This window comes from Tyto alba, unplaced genomic scaffold, assembly GCF_018691265.1.
Source record: "Tyto alba isolate M040663 unplaced genomic scaffold, T.alba_DEE_v4.0 Super-Scaffold_24, whole genome shotgun sequence".
NCBI classification, from domain to species: domain Eukaryota; kingdom Metazoa; phylum Chordata; class Aves; order Strigiformes; family Tytonidae; genus Tyto; species Tyto alba.
In genome coordinates, this window is record NW_024881298.1 from 117,629 (window position 1) to 137,494 (window position 19,866).

Genomic DNA, 19,866 nt, shown 5'->3' on the forward strand with positions numbered 1-19,866 from the left:
GGAATGGGACATCTGGGGGGGTCCCGAGGGGCATTTGGGGGGTCTTGGGGGATATCTGGGGACATTCTAGGGGTCTAGAGGGATTATTTGGGGGTTTCGGGTACCGTTTTGGACGATTTGGGGGGGGGGTGGAGTGGGGTGTTTGGTACCATTTTGGACTATTTTGGGGGTCCAGGGAGGATTTGGGGGTCCTGGGGGATATTTTAGCACAAGAACAGGGTATTGGGGGGAGGGGGGGGACACACGAGATTGTTAATGTCAAGTTTGGGGTCCTAGGGGCGTTTTGGGGCGGTTTCGGAGTGTTTTGAGGGAGTTCCGGGGTCCTTCGGCCGCCGGCGACCCTCAGTCCTCCCACCTTATCTCTATGGCCGCCGCAGTCCTCCCCCTCACCGGCCCCTCCCTCCGCCTCGGCCGCTCTACCCCTTGCGTCTCCACTGCTCCTCCCATTGGATTCCTCTGGGCGCGTTGCGTCACGTCCGGCGGCGCGCTGCGCTTCCGTCGCGTCTCGTTGGTTCCGACGGGAGGGTCACTTTGAGCGGAGTCGGTGGCGCCCGGTGAGGCGGGGGGGGAACTGGGGGCACTGGGACAGCTCTGGGGGCGTTACTGGGAACCTCCCGCTCCCCCCTCATTACTGGGGCGGTTAATTAACCCCATTAATTACCCCCCCACACACACCCCCATATCACCTTCCTCCTTTTCAGTCCCGGGGGGCGGAGCTTAATTAGTCCCGGGGGCTTAATTAGTCTCAGGGGGTTATTAATTAGCCCCGAGGGGGGTGTTAATTAGTCTGGGGAGATTAATTAACCTCGTTAATTACCCCGCGCCAGCATGACTGCCTCCCCACCCCTCCCCCATTACCATCCCCTTCGCATTCCCTGGGGCGGTTAGTTAATCCCAGGGGGGTTTAATTATTCTGTGGGGTATTCTTAATTAGTCCCAGGGGGTGTTAATTAGTCTGAGGGGGGCTAATTACCCCTGTTAATAACCCCTTGCTGGGGTTCCCCCCTCCACGACACTCTCGCCCCCCGTTACCGTCCCGTTTTCATGACAGGAAGGGAAGCTGGGAGTGATTAATTATTTCTTGTACTTATTAATTGTTTTTTGGGGGTGTTAATTAGTCCTGAGGGGTGTTAATTGGTCGGGAGGGTTTATTAACCTTGCTAATTACCCATGCAGGGGCCTCCCCCACTCTCCTTCCCCCTGTTACCATCTCTCTTTTCACAATGGGAAGGGGATCTGGGGGTGATTAATTAATTCTGGGACTTATTAATTAATGCTAGGGGATGTTAATTAATCCCAGGGGATGTTAATTATTCCAGGGGGGTTACTTACCCCTGCTAATTACCCTCTGCCAGGGTTTCCCCCCTCCCCAATGCTCTCCTGCCCCCTGTTACCTTCCCTCTTCATTATGAAAATGGGAACTGGGGGTGATCAATTATTTCTGTGATTTATTAATTAATCCCAAGAGGTGTTAGTCCAGGGGGAGTTAATTACCCCTGATAATTAACCCCTGCCAGTGTTCCCCCCTCCCCAACACTCTCTCCCCCCATTACCACCCTCTTTTTCATGATGTGAAGGGGAGCTGGGGGGGGATTAATTATGCCTGGGGTGTGTTAATTAGTCCTAGGGGGTGTTAATTAGTCCAGGGGGGTTATTACCCCCTGCTGGGGTTCTCCCCCTCCCCAACACTCTCTTGCCCCCCATTACTTTCACCCTTTTCCTTATGAGAATGGGAGCTGGGAATGATTAATTATTTCTGGGGCTTATTAATTAGTGCCAGGGGTTGTTAATTAATCCCAGGAGGTGTTAATTAGTCCAGGGGGAGTTAATTACCCCTTCTAATTACCCCCTATTGGGGTTCCCCTCTCCCCAACACACTCTCCCCCTCTTACCTTCCCTCTTTTCATTATGAAAAAGGGAGCTGGGGGTGATTGATTAATTCTGGGACTAATTAATTAATCCCAGGGGTGTTAATTAATCCCAGGAGGTGTTAATTACTCCAGGGGGGAGTTATTTACCCCTGCTAATTACCCTCTGCCAGCATTCCTCCCTCCCCAACACACTCTCCCCCTGTTACCTTCCCTCTTTTCATTATGAGAAAGGTAGCTGGGGGTGATTGATTATTTCTGGGGCTAATTAATTAAGCCTAAGGGGTGTTAATTAATTCCAGGGGATGTTAATTAGTCCTGAGGGGGTTTATTACCCCTGCTAATTACCCCCCTACAGGGCTTCCCCTTTCCCCAGCACACTCTTCCCCCATTACCCCCCCTCCCTTTTCGCAACGGGAAGGGGACCTGGGGGGGCTGTGTGTGTGTGTGTGTGTAATTAATTATCCCTGCTTAATTAACCCCCTTTTAATTACCCGGCCTCCCCAGCCATGGCAGAGGACATCAAGGCCAAGCTGGAGCGCTACAAGACGGCGCCGTTCGACAGCCGCTTCCCCAACCAGAACCAGACCAGGAACTGTTGGCAAAACTACCTGGGTACGGTCCCTTTTCCTCCCTTTTTTTTTGTCCCTTTTTCTCCCATTTTTTTTTTTTTTTTTTTTTTTTTTTTCTTCGGCCCTTTTTGTCCCTCAGGGTCCCCCCCCAACATGTCCCCCCAGATTTCCACCGCTGCGAGAAGGCGATGGCGGCCAAAGGGGCGGATGTCGCTCCCTGCCAGTGGTACCAGCGCGTCTACAAGTCGCTCTGTCCCACCGCCTGGGTGAGTGGCACCCCATGGGGTCCCCAAGATGTCCCCACGGGGTCCCCACACCCCACAGGGACCCCACGATGTCCCCACAGGGTCCCCGCACCCCTCAGTAGCCCCTCAGGGTCCCCCCAGGGTCCCCACAGCCCCCAGGATCCCCCTCGAAGTTCCCAGGCTGTCCCCTCAGTGTCCCCATGGGGTCCCTGCACCCCTCAGTAGCCCCCCCACGGTGTCCCCACACCCCTCAGTGTCCCCGTGAGGTCCCCCCGTCCCCTCCACAGTGTCTCCACGGACCCCAGGATCCCCTCAAAGTCCCCACAGTGTCCCCACAGCCCTCAGTGTCAGCTCTTAGTCCCCTCAGTGTCCCCGTGGTGTCCCCATGTCCCCCCACGGCCCTCAGGGTCCCTCCCGGGGTCCCCACGGCCCTCAGGGTCCCCTCAAAGTCCCCAGAGTGTCCCCACACCCCTCAGTAGCCCCATGGTGTCCCCAAGGCGTCCCCACACCCCTCAGGGTCCCCACGGTGTCCCCACGCCCCTTGGGGTCCCCTCAGTGTCCCCATGGGGTCCCCCTGTCCCCCCCACAGTGTCCCCACAGCCCTTGGGGTCCCCACGGTCCCCAGGATCCCCTCAAAGTCCCCATGGTGTCCCCACAGTGTCTCCACAGCCCTCAGTGTCAGCTCTTAGTCCCCTCAGTGTCCCCGTGGTGTCCCCGTGTCCCCCCACAGTGTCCCCAGGCCCCTCAGTAGCCCCACAGGGTCCCCACAGTGTCCCCACAGTGTCCCCACACCCCTTGGGGTCCCCTCAGTGTCCCCGTGGGGTCCCCGTGTCCCCCCACAGTGTCCCCACTGCCCCCAGGATCCCCTCAAAGTCCCCACGGCCCTGGGGGTCCCCTCAGTGTCCCCACGGGGTCCCCCAGAGTGTCCCCATGACCCTTGGTGTCTCCAGCGTGTCCCCACAGCCCCCACGGTCCCCTTGAAGTCCCTTTGGTGTCCCCACAGTGTCGCCACGCCCCTTGGGGTCCTCATGGTGTCCCCCCGGATGTCCCCAAACCCCTCGGGGTCCACTCAGAGTCCCCACAGTGTCCCCTCAGTGTCCCCACACCACTTGGGGTCCCCCATGACGTCCCCCAGGGTCCTCCACGGTGTCCCCACCATGTCCCCAGGGTGTCCTCAGGGTCCCCACTGTGTCCCCACAGTGTCCCCATTGTCCTTGGGTCCCTCTTGGGTCCCCCACGATGTCCCCACGGTGTCCCCATTGTCCTTGGGTCCCCCAGCATGTCCCCATGGCCCTGAGGATCCCCACAGTGTCCCCATGGTGTACCCACAGTGTCCCCATGGACTTTGGTGTCCCTACCATGTCCACACAGTGTCCCCATGGTGTCCCCATGGTCCTCAGGCTCCCCACCATGTCCCCACAATGTCCCCATGGCCCTGAGGGTCCCCACAGTGTCCCCCCCCATGTCCTCAGGGTGTCCTCAGGTCCTCCTCAGGGTCCCCATCGTGTCCCCACAGTGTCCCCATTGTCCTTGGGTCCCTATTGTGTCCCCCCCGGTGTCCCCATGGCCCTGAGGATCCCCACAGTGTCCCCAGGGTGTCCCCATGGTCCTCAGGTCCTCCTCAGGGTCCCTGCCATGTCCCCATCATGTCCCCACCACGTCCCCATTCTCCTTGGGTCCCCCACGATGTCCCCATGGCCCTGAGGATCCTCAGGGTGTCCCCACCATGTCCCCAGGATGTGCCCGTGGTCCTCGGTGTCCCCCCCATGTCCCCAGGGTGTCCTCAGGTCCTCCTCAGAGTCCCCACCTTGTCCCCACAGTGTCCCCATTGTCTTTGGGTCCCCCATGGTGTCCCCATGGCCCCGAGGATCCCCATGCTGTCCCCACCATGTCCCCACAGTATCCCCACGGTGTCCCCTTAGCCCTCGGTGTCCCCAGGGTGTCCTCAGGTCCTCCTCAGGGTCCCCACAATGTCCCCATTGTCTTGGGGTCCCTATCAGGTCCCCCACAGTGTCCCCATGGCCCTGAGGGTCCCCAGTGTCCCTACCGTGTCCCCAAGGTGTCCCCATGGTCCTCAGGTCTTCTTCAGGGTCCCCATGGTGTCCCCATGGCCTCAGTGTCCCTACCATGTCCCCAGGGTGTCCCCACGATGTCCCCATGGCCCTGAGGGTCCCCACAGTGTCCCCACCATGTCCCCAGGGTGTCCCCATGGTCCTCAAGTCTTCTTCAGGGTCCCCACCTTGTCCCCACGGTGTCCCCATTGTCCTTGACTCCCTCTCGGGTCCCCCCACGGTGTCCCCACGGCCCTGAGGATCCCCACCGTGTCCTCACCGGTGTCCCCAGCGTGTCCCCATGACCCTCGGTGTCCCAATGGTGTCCCCACCATGTCCACAGGGTTTCACCCATGACTCTCAGTGTCCCCCCCATGTGCCCAGGGTGTCCTCAGGTCCTCATCAGGGTCTCCGCCATGTCCCCACCACGTCCCCATTGTCCTTGGGTCCCCCACGATGTCCCCATGGCCCTGAGGATCCCCAGGGTGTCCCCACCATGTCCCCAGGATGTGCCCGTGGTCCTCGGTGTCCCCCCCATGTCCCCAGGGTGTCCTCAGGTCTTCCTCAAGAGTCCCCACCTTGTCCCCACAGTGTCCCCATTGTCCTTGGGTCCCCCATGGTGTCCACATGGCCCCGAGGATCCCCATGCTGTCCCCACCATGTCCCCACGGTATCCCCACGGTGTCCCCATGGCCCTTGGTGTCCCCACCATGTCCCCAGGGTGTCCCCATGGCCCTGAGGGTCCCCAGTGTCCCCACCATGTCCCCAAGGTGTCCCCATGGTCCTCAGGTCTTCTTCAGGGTCCCCACAGTGTCCCCATGGTGTCCCCATGGCCTCAGTGTCCCTACCATGTCCCCAGGGTGTCCCCACGACGTCCCCATGGCCCTGAGGGTCCCCACAGTGTCCCCACCATGTCCCCAGGGTGTCCCCATGGTCCTCAGGTCTTCTTCAGGGTCCCCACCTTGTCCCCACGGTGTCCCCATTGTCCTTGACTCCCTCTCGGGTCCCCCCACGGTGTCCCCACGGCCCTGAGGATCCCCACCGTGTCCTCACCGGTGTCCCCATGACCCTCGGTGTCCCCACCATGTCCCCAGGGTGTCACCCATGACTCTCGGTGTCCGTCCCCCCCCCCATGTCCCCAGGGTGTCCCCAGGTCCTCCTCAGGGTCCCCACCGTGTCCCCATTGTCCTTGGGTCCCTCTTGGCTCCCCCATGGTGTCCCCACAGGGTGTGTGTGTGTGTGTGTGTGTCCCGTGACGTCACCCCTGCTGTCACCCTGCCCCCCCTCCTCCCCCCCCCAGGTGACAACGTGGGACGAGTACCGCGAGGAGGGGACCTTCCCCGGCAAGATCTGAGCTTCACCCACCCCCCCCTGGGGTGGGGAGGGGACATCCGTGTCCCCGTGGGGTGACAATGCCACCCCCCCCACCCTGGCGAGGTGGGGAGGGGACACGGGTGTCACCTTGGGGGGGGGTGGGGGGTAGGGCGGGGCACACAGCCAATAAAGGGTTGAACTGGTCCTGGGTGTGGTTTGTACTGGGAGGGGCGGGGCGGGATGTCCCCAAGGGTGTGGGGGTGTCCCCAAGGTGGGTGGGGACGTCCCCAAAGGGTGTGGGGGTGTCCCCCGCATTGATTTTGGGGACAAACCAGAGCTCCACCCCCCCTGAGCCCGGAACGAAAAAATGTTTATTCACGAAAAACTTGGGGGTGGGGACAAACTGGGGGGGGGGGGGGGGGGGGTAAGGGGGGACAATCCCCCCACCCCCCCCCCTCCCCCCTCCAACTCCGGGTGACCTCTGGGGAACTATGGGACCACGGGGACAACCCCGAGGGGTCGGAGGCCGAGGGGCCACCCCAGGAGCTGCCCCATGATGCCCCCGGGGGTCCCCAAAGCCGGGGCGAGACCTTGCAGCGGCAGTGCTCCCAGCAGCTCCCCTGAAGGGGGGGAAACGGGGTTAGGGGGCTTCTGCTGGGACCCCCACGCCCCCCATCTCCACCCCCTTTGATGGTGGCTCCATCCATATCTCCAGGGACGGGTGGGTGAGGAGGCCACCAGAGAAGTTCTTTGGTTTCTCCATCCATCCATTGACGCTTCTTGGATGGATGGAGAAAGCGTTGAAGAACTTCCTTGATGGTTTCTCCATCCATCCATCCATCCATCCATCCATCCATCCATCCATCCATCCATCCATCCATCCATCCATCCATCCATCCATCCATCCATCCATCCCCAGACCTTTCTCCATCCACATCTCCATGACCACATGGATGGAGAAACCCTTGAAGATCTCCTGGATTTGTCCACCTAATCATCCATCCTTCTGGGGATCCAACCACCCAACTGTCGACCTTCAACAGTGTCTCCATCCATCTAATCCACCCAACCCTCCACCTTCAGTGGTTTCTCCATCCATATCTCCAGGGACAGGTGGATGGGGAAGCCACCAGAGAAGTTCTTTGGTGTCTCCATCCATCCATTGACACGTCTTCAATGCATGGAGAAAATGTTGAAGAACTTCCTTGATGGTCCGTCCATCCATCCATCCATCCATCCATCCATCCATCCATCCATCCATCCATCCATCCATCCATCCATCCATCCATCCATCCATCCATCTCCAGACCTTTCTCCATCCACATCTCCGTGACCAGATGGATGGAGAAACCATTGAAGATCTGGATTTGTCCACCCAATTGTCCACCCTTCTTCTGTGGATCCAGCCATCCAACCGTCAACCTTCAGTGGTTTTTCCATCCACCCAACCATCCCTCTGGCCTTCAGTGGTTTCTCCATCTCCTCATCCTTCCACTCCTCCTCCATTCCTGGTTTCTCCACCCCCCACGGTGGCCCCTCACCTGGAGGTCCCTTCGTGTCCCCCCTCCGTGGTGGCCCCTCACCTGTGGGCAGGTCCCGGGGCCGCAGCGTCCGGTGGGAGCCGCACGTGTCACCGGGGCGGCAGCGAGAGTCCTCGGGGCACCACGGGGCTGTGGGTGACACGGGGCTTGGGTGGGGCCACGGCGACCGCGGGGGACAGCATGGAGGGGATGGGTAGGGAGGTCACGGGTGGACAGGGAGGTGGAGAACGTCACGGAGGGACATGCGAGGATGTCATGGGTGAAGAGAAATAGAGGGGACACCAGAGATGGACACGTGATGAGGTCACGGGTGGACAAGGAGGTGGAGAATGTCATGGAGGGACAGACAGAAGACATCAGGGACACGTGACGAGGTCACGGGTGGACAAGGAGGTGGAGAACGTCATGGAGGGACAGACAGAAGACATCAGGGACACATGATGAGGTCATGGGTGGGCAGGGAGGTGGAGAATGTCATGGAGGGACATGTGAGGATGTCATGGACACGTAGAGGTCACGAGAACGTCATGGGGGGACACACAAGGATGTCATGGGTGAAGAGAAATAGAGGGGACACCAGAGATGGACATGTGACGAGAGGTGGAGGCCACCACAGATGAACAGCTGGAGAGGGGACACCGCGGAGAGAGACGGAAAGATGTCATGGGTGGAAGACGGCACGGATGGCCACCCTAGGGGGTGTGGCCACCCAACGGGGACACTGTGGAGGGACAATGTCGTGGGTGGACAGAGCTGGAGAAGATTGCGTGGAGGTCAAGAGCGACGGGTAGGGCCACAGAGGCAGAGGGGACATCACGGGTGGCCACCGAGGAACCCGCCCACGCCCAGAAAACCCATGGCCCCGTGGCCCCCAACTCACGGCATCCGTCGGGGGGGCTCCAAGGTCCCACCCGAGCCCCGGCCTGGTGGCAGGTGGCCTCGTAGGCGCCCAGAACCTGGTGGAGGACCTCGTGGAGGACCTCGTCATCCCCACGGGCCTCACAGAGCTCCCGGAGGCAAATGTCAAAGAAGATCCCGGGTTGGACCACAGCGTGACACTCCCCAAAAGGTCCTTGAGGGTGGCGGAGGAGACCGCAGAGCTTGGCGTGGACGAAGGTCCTCTTGGGGGGCTGGTGGCAGGGGGGACACGCAGGCCCGGGGCAGGGCCGGTGACACGTGAGCCCGGCAGTGGCCCGGTGGAGGTGGTCATTGGCCGGGTGACCGTCAAAGTCGCCGCAGAGGCCGCAGGTGCCATTGCGGTGACGTGGGGCCACGGTGACGGCCAGGGCGGCCCCGGGGCCGGCCGTCACCCGGAGGCCGAAGGCGGCGAGGATGAGGAGGGTGGTGGCACCTCGGGCTGAAGCGCAAGCGGCCCCGCCCTGCGGGCAGAAGGGCAGCGCCACCGGGGTGCCGTCCACCTGGGGGGGGGACAGGGAGGGGACACGGTCAGCCGCCCCACCGGGCCTCCACCATGTTCCTTCTAGCCAGAGGCTGCTTGTCCGTGTCCTCCAGCTGACCTTCTGACCTTCACTCACTCATCCAACCTCATCCATCCATCCGTCCGTCCATCCATCCATCCATCCATCCATCCATCCATCCATCCATCCATCCATCCATCCATCCACCCGCCCATCCATCCACCCACCCATCCATCCATCCATCCATCCATCCATCCATCCATCCATCCATCCATCCATCCATCCATCCATCCATCCATCCATCCATCCATCCATCCATCCATCCATCCATCCATCCATCCATCCATCCATCCATCCATCCATCCATCCATCCATCCACCCACCCATCCATCCATCCACCCACCCATCCATCCACCCACCCATCCATCCATCCATCCACGTCCTCCTCCATCCCTCTGCCCATCCTTCTCCTCCTCCATCCACCCAGCCCGGTCTTCTCCATCCCCTCTCACCTCCACGACGCCGGGGCGCCCTCCCCACAGCACCCAGCGCTGCTTCTCCACCGTGACGGTGACCTTACGGCCACCGCCGCCGTCACTCCGGGCTGGGTCGGTGACGGTGACATCGAAGGAGGGGTGGACGCCGGGGGACCCGCAGCTCTGGGCCACCACATAGGAGCAGTTGTCCCGCACAGCCACGGTCGCCCCGTCGAAGCTCAGGTAGTGCCGCGTCCCCACGGCCCGGCAGGTCCCCGGGGGGCCGGTGGCACCTGGTGCTTTCCCCTCCGGTGCCCAGCACCCATGGGTGCCCCCCGTGCCGGGGGGGGACACGCAGCCCTCCCGGCACCCATGGGTGCAGCCGGGGGCACAGACAGCGTAATGGGTGCCCGCCGGGCATTTGGGTGCTGGGGGGGAGGGGAGAGGCGGGTGTTGGTCCTGTCCCCCCCTCCCTGGGTGACGGGACCCCCTTGGGTGCTCTGGGGGTCCCTGTCCCCCCCTCCCTGGGTGCTGGAACCCCCTTGGGTGCTCTGTGGGTCCCTGTCCCTCCCTCCCCTAGTACCTGGGACCCCCTTGGGTGCTCTGTGGGTCCCTGTCCCCGCCTCCCTGGGTGCTGGGACCCCCTTGGGTGCTCTGTGGGTCCCTGTCCCCCCTCCCTGAGTGCCTTGAGCCCCCTTGGGTGCTCTGTGGGTCCCCACCCACCCACTCCCAGCACACCTGGGTCCCTGGGTGCTCTGTGGGTCCCTGTCCCCCCCATTCTCCCTCCCGGGATCCCCGGGGAGCTGGGTGGGTGACTTACGGCAGAACCCGTCCGAGCGCCATTCCAGGACCCTGGCCCCGGCCTCCTGGCAGGCGGCGGTGTAGGCAGCGAGGACGCGGCACACGCCCTCACCGTGACACCGGTCAGCGACGCAATCCCGGTAGTAGGTTTCAGGGTGAACGGTCCCGTGGCACAGCCGGAACGGGCCCTCCTTCCTCAGCACCACCCCGCACCCTCCCCCACCCTCCGGCTCCCCCTTCCCCGCCACCCCGCACCCCAAAACCTCACCGCACCCTTTGCCCTCTCCCCCCGGCGCCGCGTCGTTGCGGGGGTCCCCGTCCAAGTCCCCGCAGAGTCCGCAGAGCCGCCCCCCGTAACCGCCGGGGACCTGGACGCTCACCCGGCCATGGCGCCCATCGAAGGCCACCGTCACCCCCCGGGGGGTCCTCACCGTCACCTCCCAACCCCGGGACTCCAGGGTCACTGCCGGCGCCCCCACTGCGTGGGGCAGGTGGGTTGGCACCCCGTTCACCTGGAGAGGGAAGGCAGGGGGCAAGAAAAACAGGGGGGGGTCAAAACACAGGGGTGGAATCTGCGTTCGGCCATCCTGGACCCCGTTTCTTTGCTACTCGTGGTTTACTCACAGGCTGCTCCTAGTTTACTCACTTGCTACTCACCAGTTCGGACCAGCCCTCCAGGGCAGCCGGTGTCAGGGGCTGGACAGGCACAAGCCCTCTTACTACTTACGCTTTACTCAATACTCAGCGCTTCCAGCTTACGTGATTTCACTGCTTTCACCCCGCTTACTCACTCGCTACTCACCCTTAACTCACTACACATCCCTGGGCAACCCTATATTCCTTACATGTGCCCACCTTGCTCATCCACACACGCGTTCCTCACTCATCACTTACTACTCCTTCCTTGGGCCCTCCAGACCGGCTAAAACACTCTTTACGCCCACTACTCCCTCGCTACTCATCACTTGCCCAACAAACGCATCCCCACTTACTACCAGCGCGGGGAGAAAGCCCTAACTCCTGCGTTACTCACCTTCACACCTCCCTCCTCGCCTCTCTGACTCCCTCCCCGCCCTCCCGCAGCCATGCTCGTGCCTTCCTCCTCCCTTCCTCGCCCTCGGAGCTACTCACCGTGACCCGCCCAGGCTCCAGCCCCACCCGCGTGCGTTGCACCAGGACCTCGGCGCCGACGATGCCGCCGGCGCCGCCGCGCACCAGGACGCGGAAAGTTTCCGCTCCCCCGGCGCCGCGGCAGGAGCCGGCCAGGAGGTGGACGCAGGAGACGGGGAAGTCGCGGTGGAGGCGGTCGAAGGTGCGGAGGTGGCCCAGGCCCAGGGCAGAGCAAGTGGCAGGGACACGGGGGGGGACACGGGGGGGGACAGGGGTGGGGACACAGGGCTCCTGGGGGGTTTTGGATGAGCAGGGTGGAGCTGTGGGGACAGGAGGGGCGGGGGGGGGGGAGGCCCCGTGTCCTTCGGGAAGGATTCTTCCTCCGGCCCTCCCGCCACCTTCTCAGCCCATCGTCAGCCACTTCCCGTCCCTCCCTCCAGCCTCTCCATCACTCCTTCCACCCAAATCCTCCTTCTTCCCCTTCTCCATTCCTTCCTCCTCCTTCCTCCGTCCTTCCATCCATCCCTCCAGCCCCAAGTCCTCCTTCACCCACTTCTCCATCCCTCCTTCACCCACTTCTCCATCCCTTCATCCTCCTTCACCCACTTTTCCACACTCCTTCGCCCATTTCTCCATCCCCAAACCCTCCTTCACCCATTTCTCCATCTCTCCATCCTCCTTCAGCTACTTCTTCATCTCTCCATCCCTCCTTCACCCCCTTCTCCATCCCTTCACCATCCTTCACCCAGTTTTTCACCCTCCTTCACCCATTTCTCCATCCCCAAATCCTCCTTCACCCACTTCGCCATCCCTCCATCCTCCTTCCACTCCTTCCCTGTCCACTCCCCCATCCTCCTCCTCCTCCTCCTCCAGCCCACCACCTCCATTCCTCCCCCTGCTTCCCCCCGTCCTCCCCCCGCCCCACTCACTGCACCGCGGCCCCTGTCCCCCGCCGTCTCCCTCCTCCGGCTGGGCGCAGACCCCGCAGAGTTGTCCCCGCAGCAGCGCTGGTGCCGTCACTGTCACTGCGCCGTCCCCACCGAAGGCCACGCGCACGCCCGTGGCCGTTGTCACCCGCCTCTGGCCCCCCCGCCGCTCCACCCGCACCCGGCCCCCCGCCAGCGAGAGGGGCAGGCGGGCCTGGTGCCCGGCCACCTGCGGGGAGGGGACATTCAGCTGGGACACCCGGATGCCCCTTCCCAGATATGGGGGTCGGGGTGTTGGGAATGGGGTGGGAAACCCCAGACGCTTGGGTCCCCTCTTGGAGAAGACCCCAGGGCCGTATCCTCACCCTCGCCATCGTCTCCTCTCCTCGGAGCAGAACCACCTCGTAGTCGTCACCGCGGAGCGTGATGTGGCCAAAGGTGGCACCTGGTCCCCTGCCCACCTGGCCGCCCGCAGTAACCTGGAGGGTGGCCAACTGGGTGTCGCAGGTGGTCACCAACAGCTGGGTGCAAGCTCCGGCCAAGCCGTAGTTCTTCCCATCAAAGGCCCGGTACCGCCAACGCCCCAAGACATGGCAGACGAGAGGGGGCTGCAAGACGGGGAGGCATCTGGGGGAGGTTTCCACCATCTTGCACGTCGTTCCTTTTGGGCACTGCACATCGTTGCAAGATGGGTTGGTGGGGACGCATCTGGGGGAGGTTTCCACCATCTTGCACGTCGTTCCGGATGGACAATTCAGGTCGTTGCAAGATGGCTTGCTGGCCATGCATTTGGGCCAACCCTGCACCATCTGGCACGTTGTCCCCTTCAGGCATTGCAGGTCTTTGCACGACAGCTTGTTGGGGAGGCATCTGGGGGAGGCTGCCACCATCTGGCACGTCGTTCCGGATGGACAGCGCACATCATCGCAGGACGGTTTCTTCGGCACGCATTTGGGCCAGTCCTCCACCATCTGGCACATTGTCCCAGCTGGACAATGCATATCGTTGCAAGATGGCTTCTTGGGCACGCACGTCGGAGAATCCTCAACCACCTGGCAGGTGGTCCCCGCCGGGCAATGCACCTCGGCGCAGGATGGCTTGTTGGGCACGCATTTGGGCCAGTCGTCCACCACCTGGCAGGTGGTCCCTGGCGGGCAACGGACGGTGTCGCAGGACGGCTTGTTGGGGACGCAGGTGGGCCAACCCTCCACCACGCGGCACGCGGTGCCCTCCAAGCAGCGCACGGCGGCGCAGGTGGGCTCGGGGGGGACGCACCGGGGGCCACCTTCCACCAGGCGACACACGGTGCCGGATTTGCAGGAGAGGTTGGCGCAGGAGGCCGCAGGCGCGCTCCTCACCATCCGCACGCACTTGGGCCACCCTTGAGCCACCCGGCAGGTCGACCCGTGCGGGCACCGCAGCTCGCTGCAGGAGGGGACGCGGATGCAGCGGGGCCACCCGTTGAGGACCTTGCAGCCCATTCCCGCCTCGCAGCGGAGGTTCTGGCAGGAGGGGCGGGACACGCAGGCGGGATGGCCGTGCACCACCACGCAGGCGGTGCCGGGCTTGCAGGTGACGTGTTGGCAGGACCCGGCGATGGGGAGGCATTGGGGGCCGGTGCAGGACAAAGGCGACGTTGAGATCCACGGAGAAAATGGAGGGATGGAAGCAGGGTGGCCCCAGGAGACAGATCGGTAGAGGGAGAGGCTGGGCAGACAACGGGGCCAGCCTTGCGTCAAGGTGCAGGTGGTGCCCTTGGGACATTGGACGTCCCTGCAGGAAGGTTGGGGGTGGACACATTGAGGCCACCCCTGCAGCATCATGCACGAGGTCTCTTTGGGACACTGGATGTCACTGCAAGATGGCCGCCTCAGAGCAGTCTTGGTTTGGAGGCACCGTGGCCAACCATCAACCATGTGGCACGTGGTTCCCATCTGGCACTGGATGTCCCTGCAGGAAGGTCTCCTTGAGGACATCTTGACTTGGAAACACTGTGGCCAACCATCCACCATCTGGCACGTGGTTCCCTTCTGGCACTGGATGTCCTGGCAGGAGGGTGGGCTGTGGAGACACCGAGGCCACCCATCTGTCATCCTGCACGTGGTGCCTTTGGGACAATGAACATCCCCGCAAGAAGGTCTCTGAATGGAGGTCTCGGTTTGAACGCACCGTGGCCAACCATCCACCATCTGGCACGCGGTTCCCTTCTGGCACTGGATGTCACCGCAGGATGGTTGGTTGTGGACACACCGTGGTTGCCCATCGGTCATTTTGCACCTGCTCCCTTGGGGACAGTGGATGTCACTGCAGGAGGGTTGGCTTTGGACACACTGTGGTTGGCCATTGATCATGTGACACATGGTGTGTTTGGGACACACAATGTCCCTGCAGGAAGGTCTCCTTGGGGACATCTTGACTTGGATGCACCGTGGCCAGCCATCCACCATCTGGCACGTGGTTCCCTTCTGGCACTGGATGTCCCGGCAGGAGGGCAGGGTGTGGAGACACCGAGGCCACCCATCTGTCATCCTGCATGTGGTGCCTTTGGGACAGTGAATGTCACTGCAAGAAGGTCTCTGAATGGAGGTCTTGGATTGGATGCACCGTGGCCAACCATCCACCATCTGGCACGTGGTTCCCTTCTGGCACTGGATGTCACTGCAGGAAGGTCTCCTTGGGGACATCTTGGTTTGGATGCATCGTGGCCTACCATCAAGCATCTGGCATGTGGTTCCCTTCTGGCACTGGATGTCCACGCAGGAGGGCGGGGTGTGGATGCACCGTGGTTGGCCTTCAATCATGTTACATGTGGTGTCCTGGGGACAGTGGACATCATTGCAAGAAGGTCTCCTTGGGGACATCTTGATTTGGATGCACCGTGGCCAACCATCAACCATCTGGCATGTATTTCCTTTTTTACACTGGATGTCCTGGCAGGAGGGTGGGCTGTGGAGACACCGAGGCCACCCATCTGTCATCCTGCACGTGGTGCCTTTGGGACAGTGAATGTCACTGCAAGAAGGACTCTGAATGGAGGTCTTCGTGTGGACACACCGTGGCCAACCATCCACCATCTGGCACGTGGTTCCCTTTTGGCACTGGATGTCCTGGCAGGATGGTTGGTTGTGGACACACCATGGTTGCCCATCGGTCACCTTGCATGTGGTCCCCTGGGGACAGTGGATGTCACTGCAGGAGGGTTGGCTTTGGACACATTGTGGTTGGCCATTGATCATGTGACACATGGTGTGTTTGGGACACTGGATGTCCCTGCAAGAAGGTCTCTTTGGAGACATCTTGGTTTGGATGCAGCGTGGCCAACCATTCACCATCTGGCACGTGGTTCCCTTCTGGCACTGGATGTCCTGGCAGGAGGGTGGGCTGTGGAGACACCGAGGCCACCCATCTGTCATCCTGCACGTGGTGCCTTTGGGACAGTGAATGTCACTGCAAGAAGGACTCTGAATGGAGGTCTTGGTTTGGATGCACCGTGGCCAACCATCCACCATCTGGCACGTGGTTCCCTTCTGGCACTGCATGTCACCGCAGGATGGTTGGTTGTGGACACACTGTGGTTGCCCATTGGTCACCTTGCACGTTGTCCCCTGGGGACACTGAAAATCATGACAGGAGATTTGTCTTAGGAGGCACTGTGGTTGGCCATTGATCATGTGACACATGGTGTGTTTGGGACACTGGATGTCCCTGCAAGAAGGTCTCCTTGGGGACATCTTGGTTTGGATGCACCGTGGCCAACCATCAAGCATCTGGCACGAGGTTCCCTTCTGGCACTGGATGTCACCGCAGGAGGGTGGGCTGTGGAGACACCGAGGCCACCCATCTGTCATCCTGCATGTGGTACCTTTGGGACAGTGAATGTCACTGCAAGAAGGACTCTGAATGGAGGTCTTCGTGTGGACACACCGTGGCCAACCATCCACCATCTGGCACGTGGTTCCCTTCTGGCACTGGATGTCCCTGCAGGAAGGTCGGTGCTGAACACACTGGGGCCAACCATTGACCACGTGGCACGTAGACCCTTGAGGACAGTGGACATCACTGCAGGACGGTTGGTGATGGACACACTGGGGCCACCCTTGCAGCATTTTGCATGATGTGCCTTTGGGACAGCGGATGTCACCACAAGATGGTTGCTTCGGAGTGGTCTTGGATTGGATGCACCGTGGCCAACCATCCACCATCTGGCACGTGGTTCCCTTCTGGCACTGGATGTCCAGGCAGGAGGGCGGGGTGTGGACACACCGTGGTTGGCCTTCAATCATGTTACATTTGGTGTCCTGGGGACAGTGGACATCATTGCAAGAAGGTCTCCTTGGGGACATCTTGGTTTGGATGCACCGTGGCCAACCATCCACCATCTGGCACGTGGTTCCCTTCTGGCACTGGATGTCCAGGCAGGAGGGTGGGCTGTGGAGACACCGAGGCCACCCATCTGTTATCCTGCACGTGGTGCCTTTGGGACAGTGAATGTCACTGCAAGAAGGTCTCTGAATGGAGGTCTTGGTTTGGACACACCGTGGCCAACCATCCACCATTTGGCATGCGGTTCCCTTTTGGCACTGGATGTCACCGCAGGGTGGTCGGTTGTGGACACATCGTGGTTGCCCATCGGTCATTTTGCACATGGTCCCCTGGGGACAGTGGATGTCACTGCAGGAGGGTTGGCTTTGGACACACTGTGGTTGGCCATTGATCACCTGACACATGGTGTGTTTGGGACACTGGATGTCCCTGCAAGAAGGTCTCCTTGGGGACATCTTGGTTTGGACACATTGTGGCCAACCATCAACCATCTGGCACGTGGTTCCCTTCTGGCACTGGACATCATGGCAGGATGGTTGTTTTTGGACACATTGGGGCCAACCGTTGACCAAGTGGCACGTGCTGCCTTGGGGACATTGGACATCGCTGCAGGATGGCTGCCTGTGGACACACTGGGGCCACTCATGGAGCATCTTGCACGTGGACCCTTTGGGACATCGAACATCCCTGCAAGAAGGTCTCCGAATGGAGGTCTTGATTTGGATGCATCGTGGCCAACCATCGATCATCTGGCAGGTGGTTTCCTTTTGGCATTGGATATCCTGGCAGGAGGTTTGTTTGGGGACACAACGAGCCCATCCACCCGTGACCTGACACGTAGTCCCCTTGGAACATTGGACATCATGGCAGGAGGGTTGGTTATGGTCACAGTAAGGCCACCCGTCTCTCATTCTGCATGTTGTCCCTTTGTGGCATTGGACGTCTCTGCAAGAAGGTCTCGTGATGGAAGTCTTGAGTTCAACACACCTGGGCCAACCATCGACAATGCTGCACATTGTCCCCTTCGGGCACTGGTTGTCACTGCAGGAGGGCGGGGTCTGGACACACCGTGGTTGGCCTTCAATCAAGTTGCAAATGGTCCCTTGGGGACAGTGGACGTCATTGCAGGAAGGTCTCCTTGGGGACATCTTGGATTGGATGCACCGGGGCCAACCATCCACCATCTGACACGTGGCTCCCTTCTGGCACTGGATGTCCCCGCAGGAGGGCGGTGCGTGGACACACTGTGGTTGGCCATCGGTCACCTTGCACGTGGTCCCTGGGGGACAGTGGACATCGTTGCAAGATGGTTGCTGAGGAGATATCTTGATTTGGACGCACCGTGGCCAACCATCCACCATCTGGCACGTGGTTCCCATCTGGCACTGGATGTCCTGGCAGGAGAGCGCGATGTGGACACAGTGTGGCCAACCGTCTGTCATCTTGCACATGGTCCCCTGGGGACAGTGGACATCACTGCAAGAAGGTGGTCTCTGGGACATCTTCGTGTGGACACATTGTGGCCAACCATCCACCATCTGGCATGTGGTTCCCTTCTGGCACTGGATGTCCCGGCAGGAGGGTGGGGTGTGGACACACCGTGGTTGGCCATCGGTCACCTTGCACGTTGTCCCCTGGGGACAGTGGACATCATTGCAAGAAGGTCTCCCTGGGGACATCTTGATTTGGATGCACTGGGGCCAACCATCAACCATCTGACACGTGGATCCCTTCTGGCACTGGATGTCCTGGCAGGAGGGCGCGATGTGGACACAGTGTGGCCAACCGTCTGTCGTCTTGCAGGTGGTCCCTTGGGGACAGTGGACATCACTGCAGGAAGGTGGTGTCTGGGATGTCTTTGTGTGGACACACCGTGACCAGCCATCAATCACCTGACATGTGGTTCCCTTCTGGCACTGGATGTCACCGCAGGATGGTCGGTGCTGGACACACCGTGGTTGCCCATCGGTCATTTTGCACCTGCTCCCTTGGGGACAGTGGATGTCACTGCAGGAGGGTTGGCTTTGGACACACTGTGGTTGGCCATTGATCATGTGACACATGGTGTGTTTGGGACACTGGATGTCCCTGCAGGAAGGTCTCCTTGGGGACATCTTGACTTGGATGCACCGTGGCCAACCATCCACCATCTGGCACGTGGCTCCCTTCTGGCACTGAATGTCACCGCAGGAGGGTAGGGCATGGACACACCGTGGTTGGCCATCAGTCACCTTGCATGTGGTCCCTGGGGGACAGTGGACATCGTTGCAGGATGGTTGACGAGGAGACATCTTGATTTGGACGCACCGTGGCCAACCATCCACCATCTGGCACGTGGTTCCCTTCTGGCACTGGATGTCACCACAGGAGGGCGCGATGTGGACACAGTGTGGCCAACCGTCCGTCATCTTGCACATGGTCCCCTGGGGACAGTGGATGTCACTGCAGGAGCGTTGGCTTTGGACACACTGTGGTTGGCCATTGATCACCTGACACATGGTGTGTTTGGGACACTGGATGTCCCTGCAAGAAGGTCTCCTTGGGGATATTTTGGTTTGGATGCACCGTGGCCAACCATCCACCATCTGGCACGTGGTTCCCATCTGGCACTGGATGTCCTGGCAGGAGAGTGGGCCGTGGACACACTGAGGCCAACCCTCCGTCATCTTGCATGTGGTGCCTTTGGGACATTGGATGTCGCTACAAGATGGTCTCCTGAGGGATGTCTTCATTTGCACACACCGTGGCCAACCATCCACCATCTGACACGTGGTTCCCTTCTGGCACTGGATGTCCTGGCAGGAGGGCGGGGTGTGGACACATTGTGGTTGGCCATTGAACAAGCTGCACGTGGTCCCTTGGGGACAGTGGACATCACTGCAAGAAGGTCTCCTTGGGGACATCTTGATTTCAATGCACCGTGGCCAACCATCAATCACCTGACACGTGGTTCCCTTCTGGCACTGGATGTCCTGGCAGGAGGGCGGGGCGTGGGCACATTGTGGCCAACCATCCGTCATCTTGCACGTGGTCCCCTGAGGACAGTGGACATCACTGCAAGAAGGTGGTCTCTGGGATGTCTTTGTGTGGACGCACCGTGGCCAACCATCAATCACCTGACAGGTCGTTCCCTTCTGGCACTGGATGTCACCGCAGGATGGTCGGTGCTGGACACACCGTGGTTGCCCATCGGTCACCTTGCACGTGGTCCCCTGGGGACA

At 61.0% G+C, this 19,866-nt stretch overlaps 1 protein-coding gene across 1 annotated transcript; it reads left to right on the forward strand.

Moving 5' to 3' along the window:
- Positions 1–458: 458 nt before the first annotated feature.
- Positions 459–6,253, forward strand: LOC122153848 (cytochrome c oxidase subunit 6B1-like). Its single transcript, XM_042797230.1, has 4 exons — positions 459–554; positions 2,376–2,483; positions 2,606–2,706; positions 6,037–6,253. Exons 2-4 carry the CDS (start codon positions 2,378–2,380, stop codon positions 6,088–6,090), a joined length of 261 nt encoding a protein of 86 aa, XP_042653164.1. The 5' UTR covers positions 459–554; positions 2,376–2,377; the 3' UTR covers positions 6,091–6,253.
- Positions 6,254–19,866: the final 13,613 nt, after the last annotated feature.

Excerpts from the sequence above, each read along its gene's own strand:
- LOC122153848 (XM_042797230.1), top strand. The coding sequence starts at position 2,378 with ATGGCAGAGGACATCAAGGCCAAGCTGGAGCGCTACAAGACGGCGCCG. Across the intron at positions 2,484-2,605 it reads CTGTTGGCAAAACTACCTGG|ATTTCCACCGCTGCGAGAAG; the intron begins GTACGGTCCCTT and ends ATGTCCCCCCAG. Across the intron at positions 2,707-6,036 it reads CGCTCTGTCCCACCGCCTGG|GTGACAACGTGGGACGAGTA; the intron begins GTGAGTGGCACC and ends TCCCCCCCCCAG.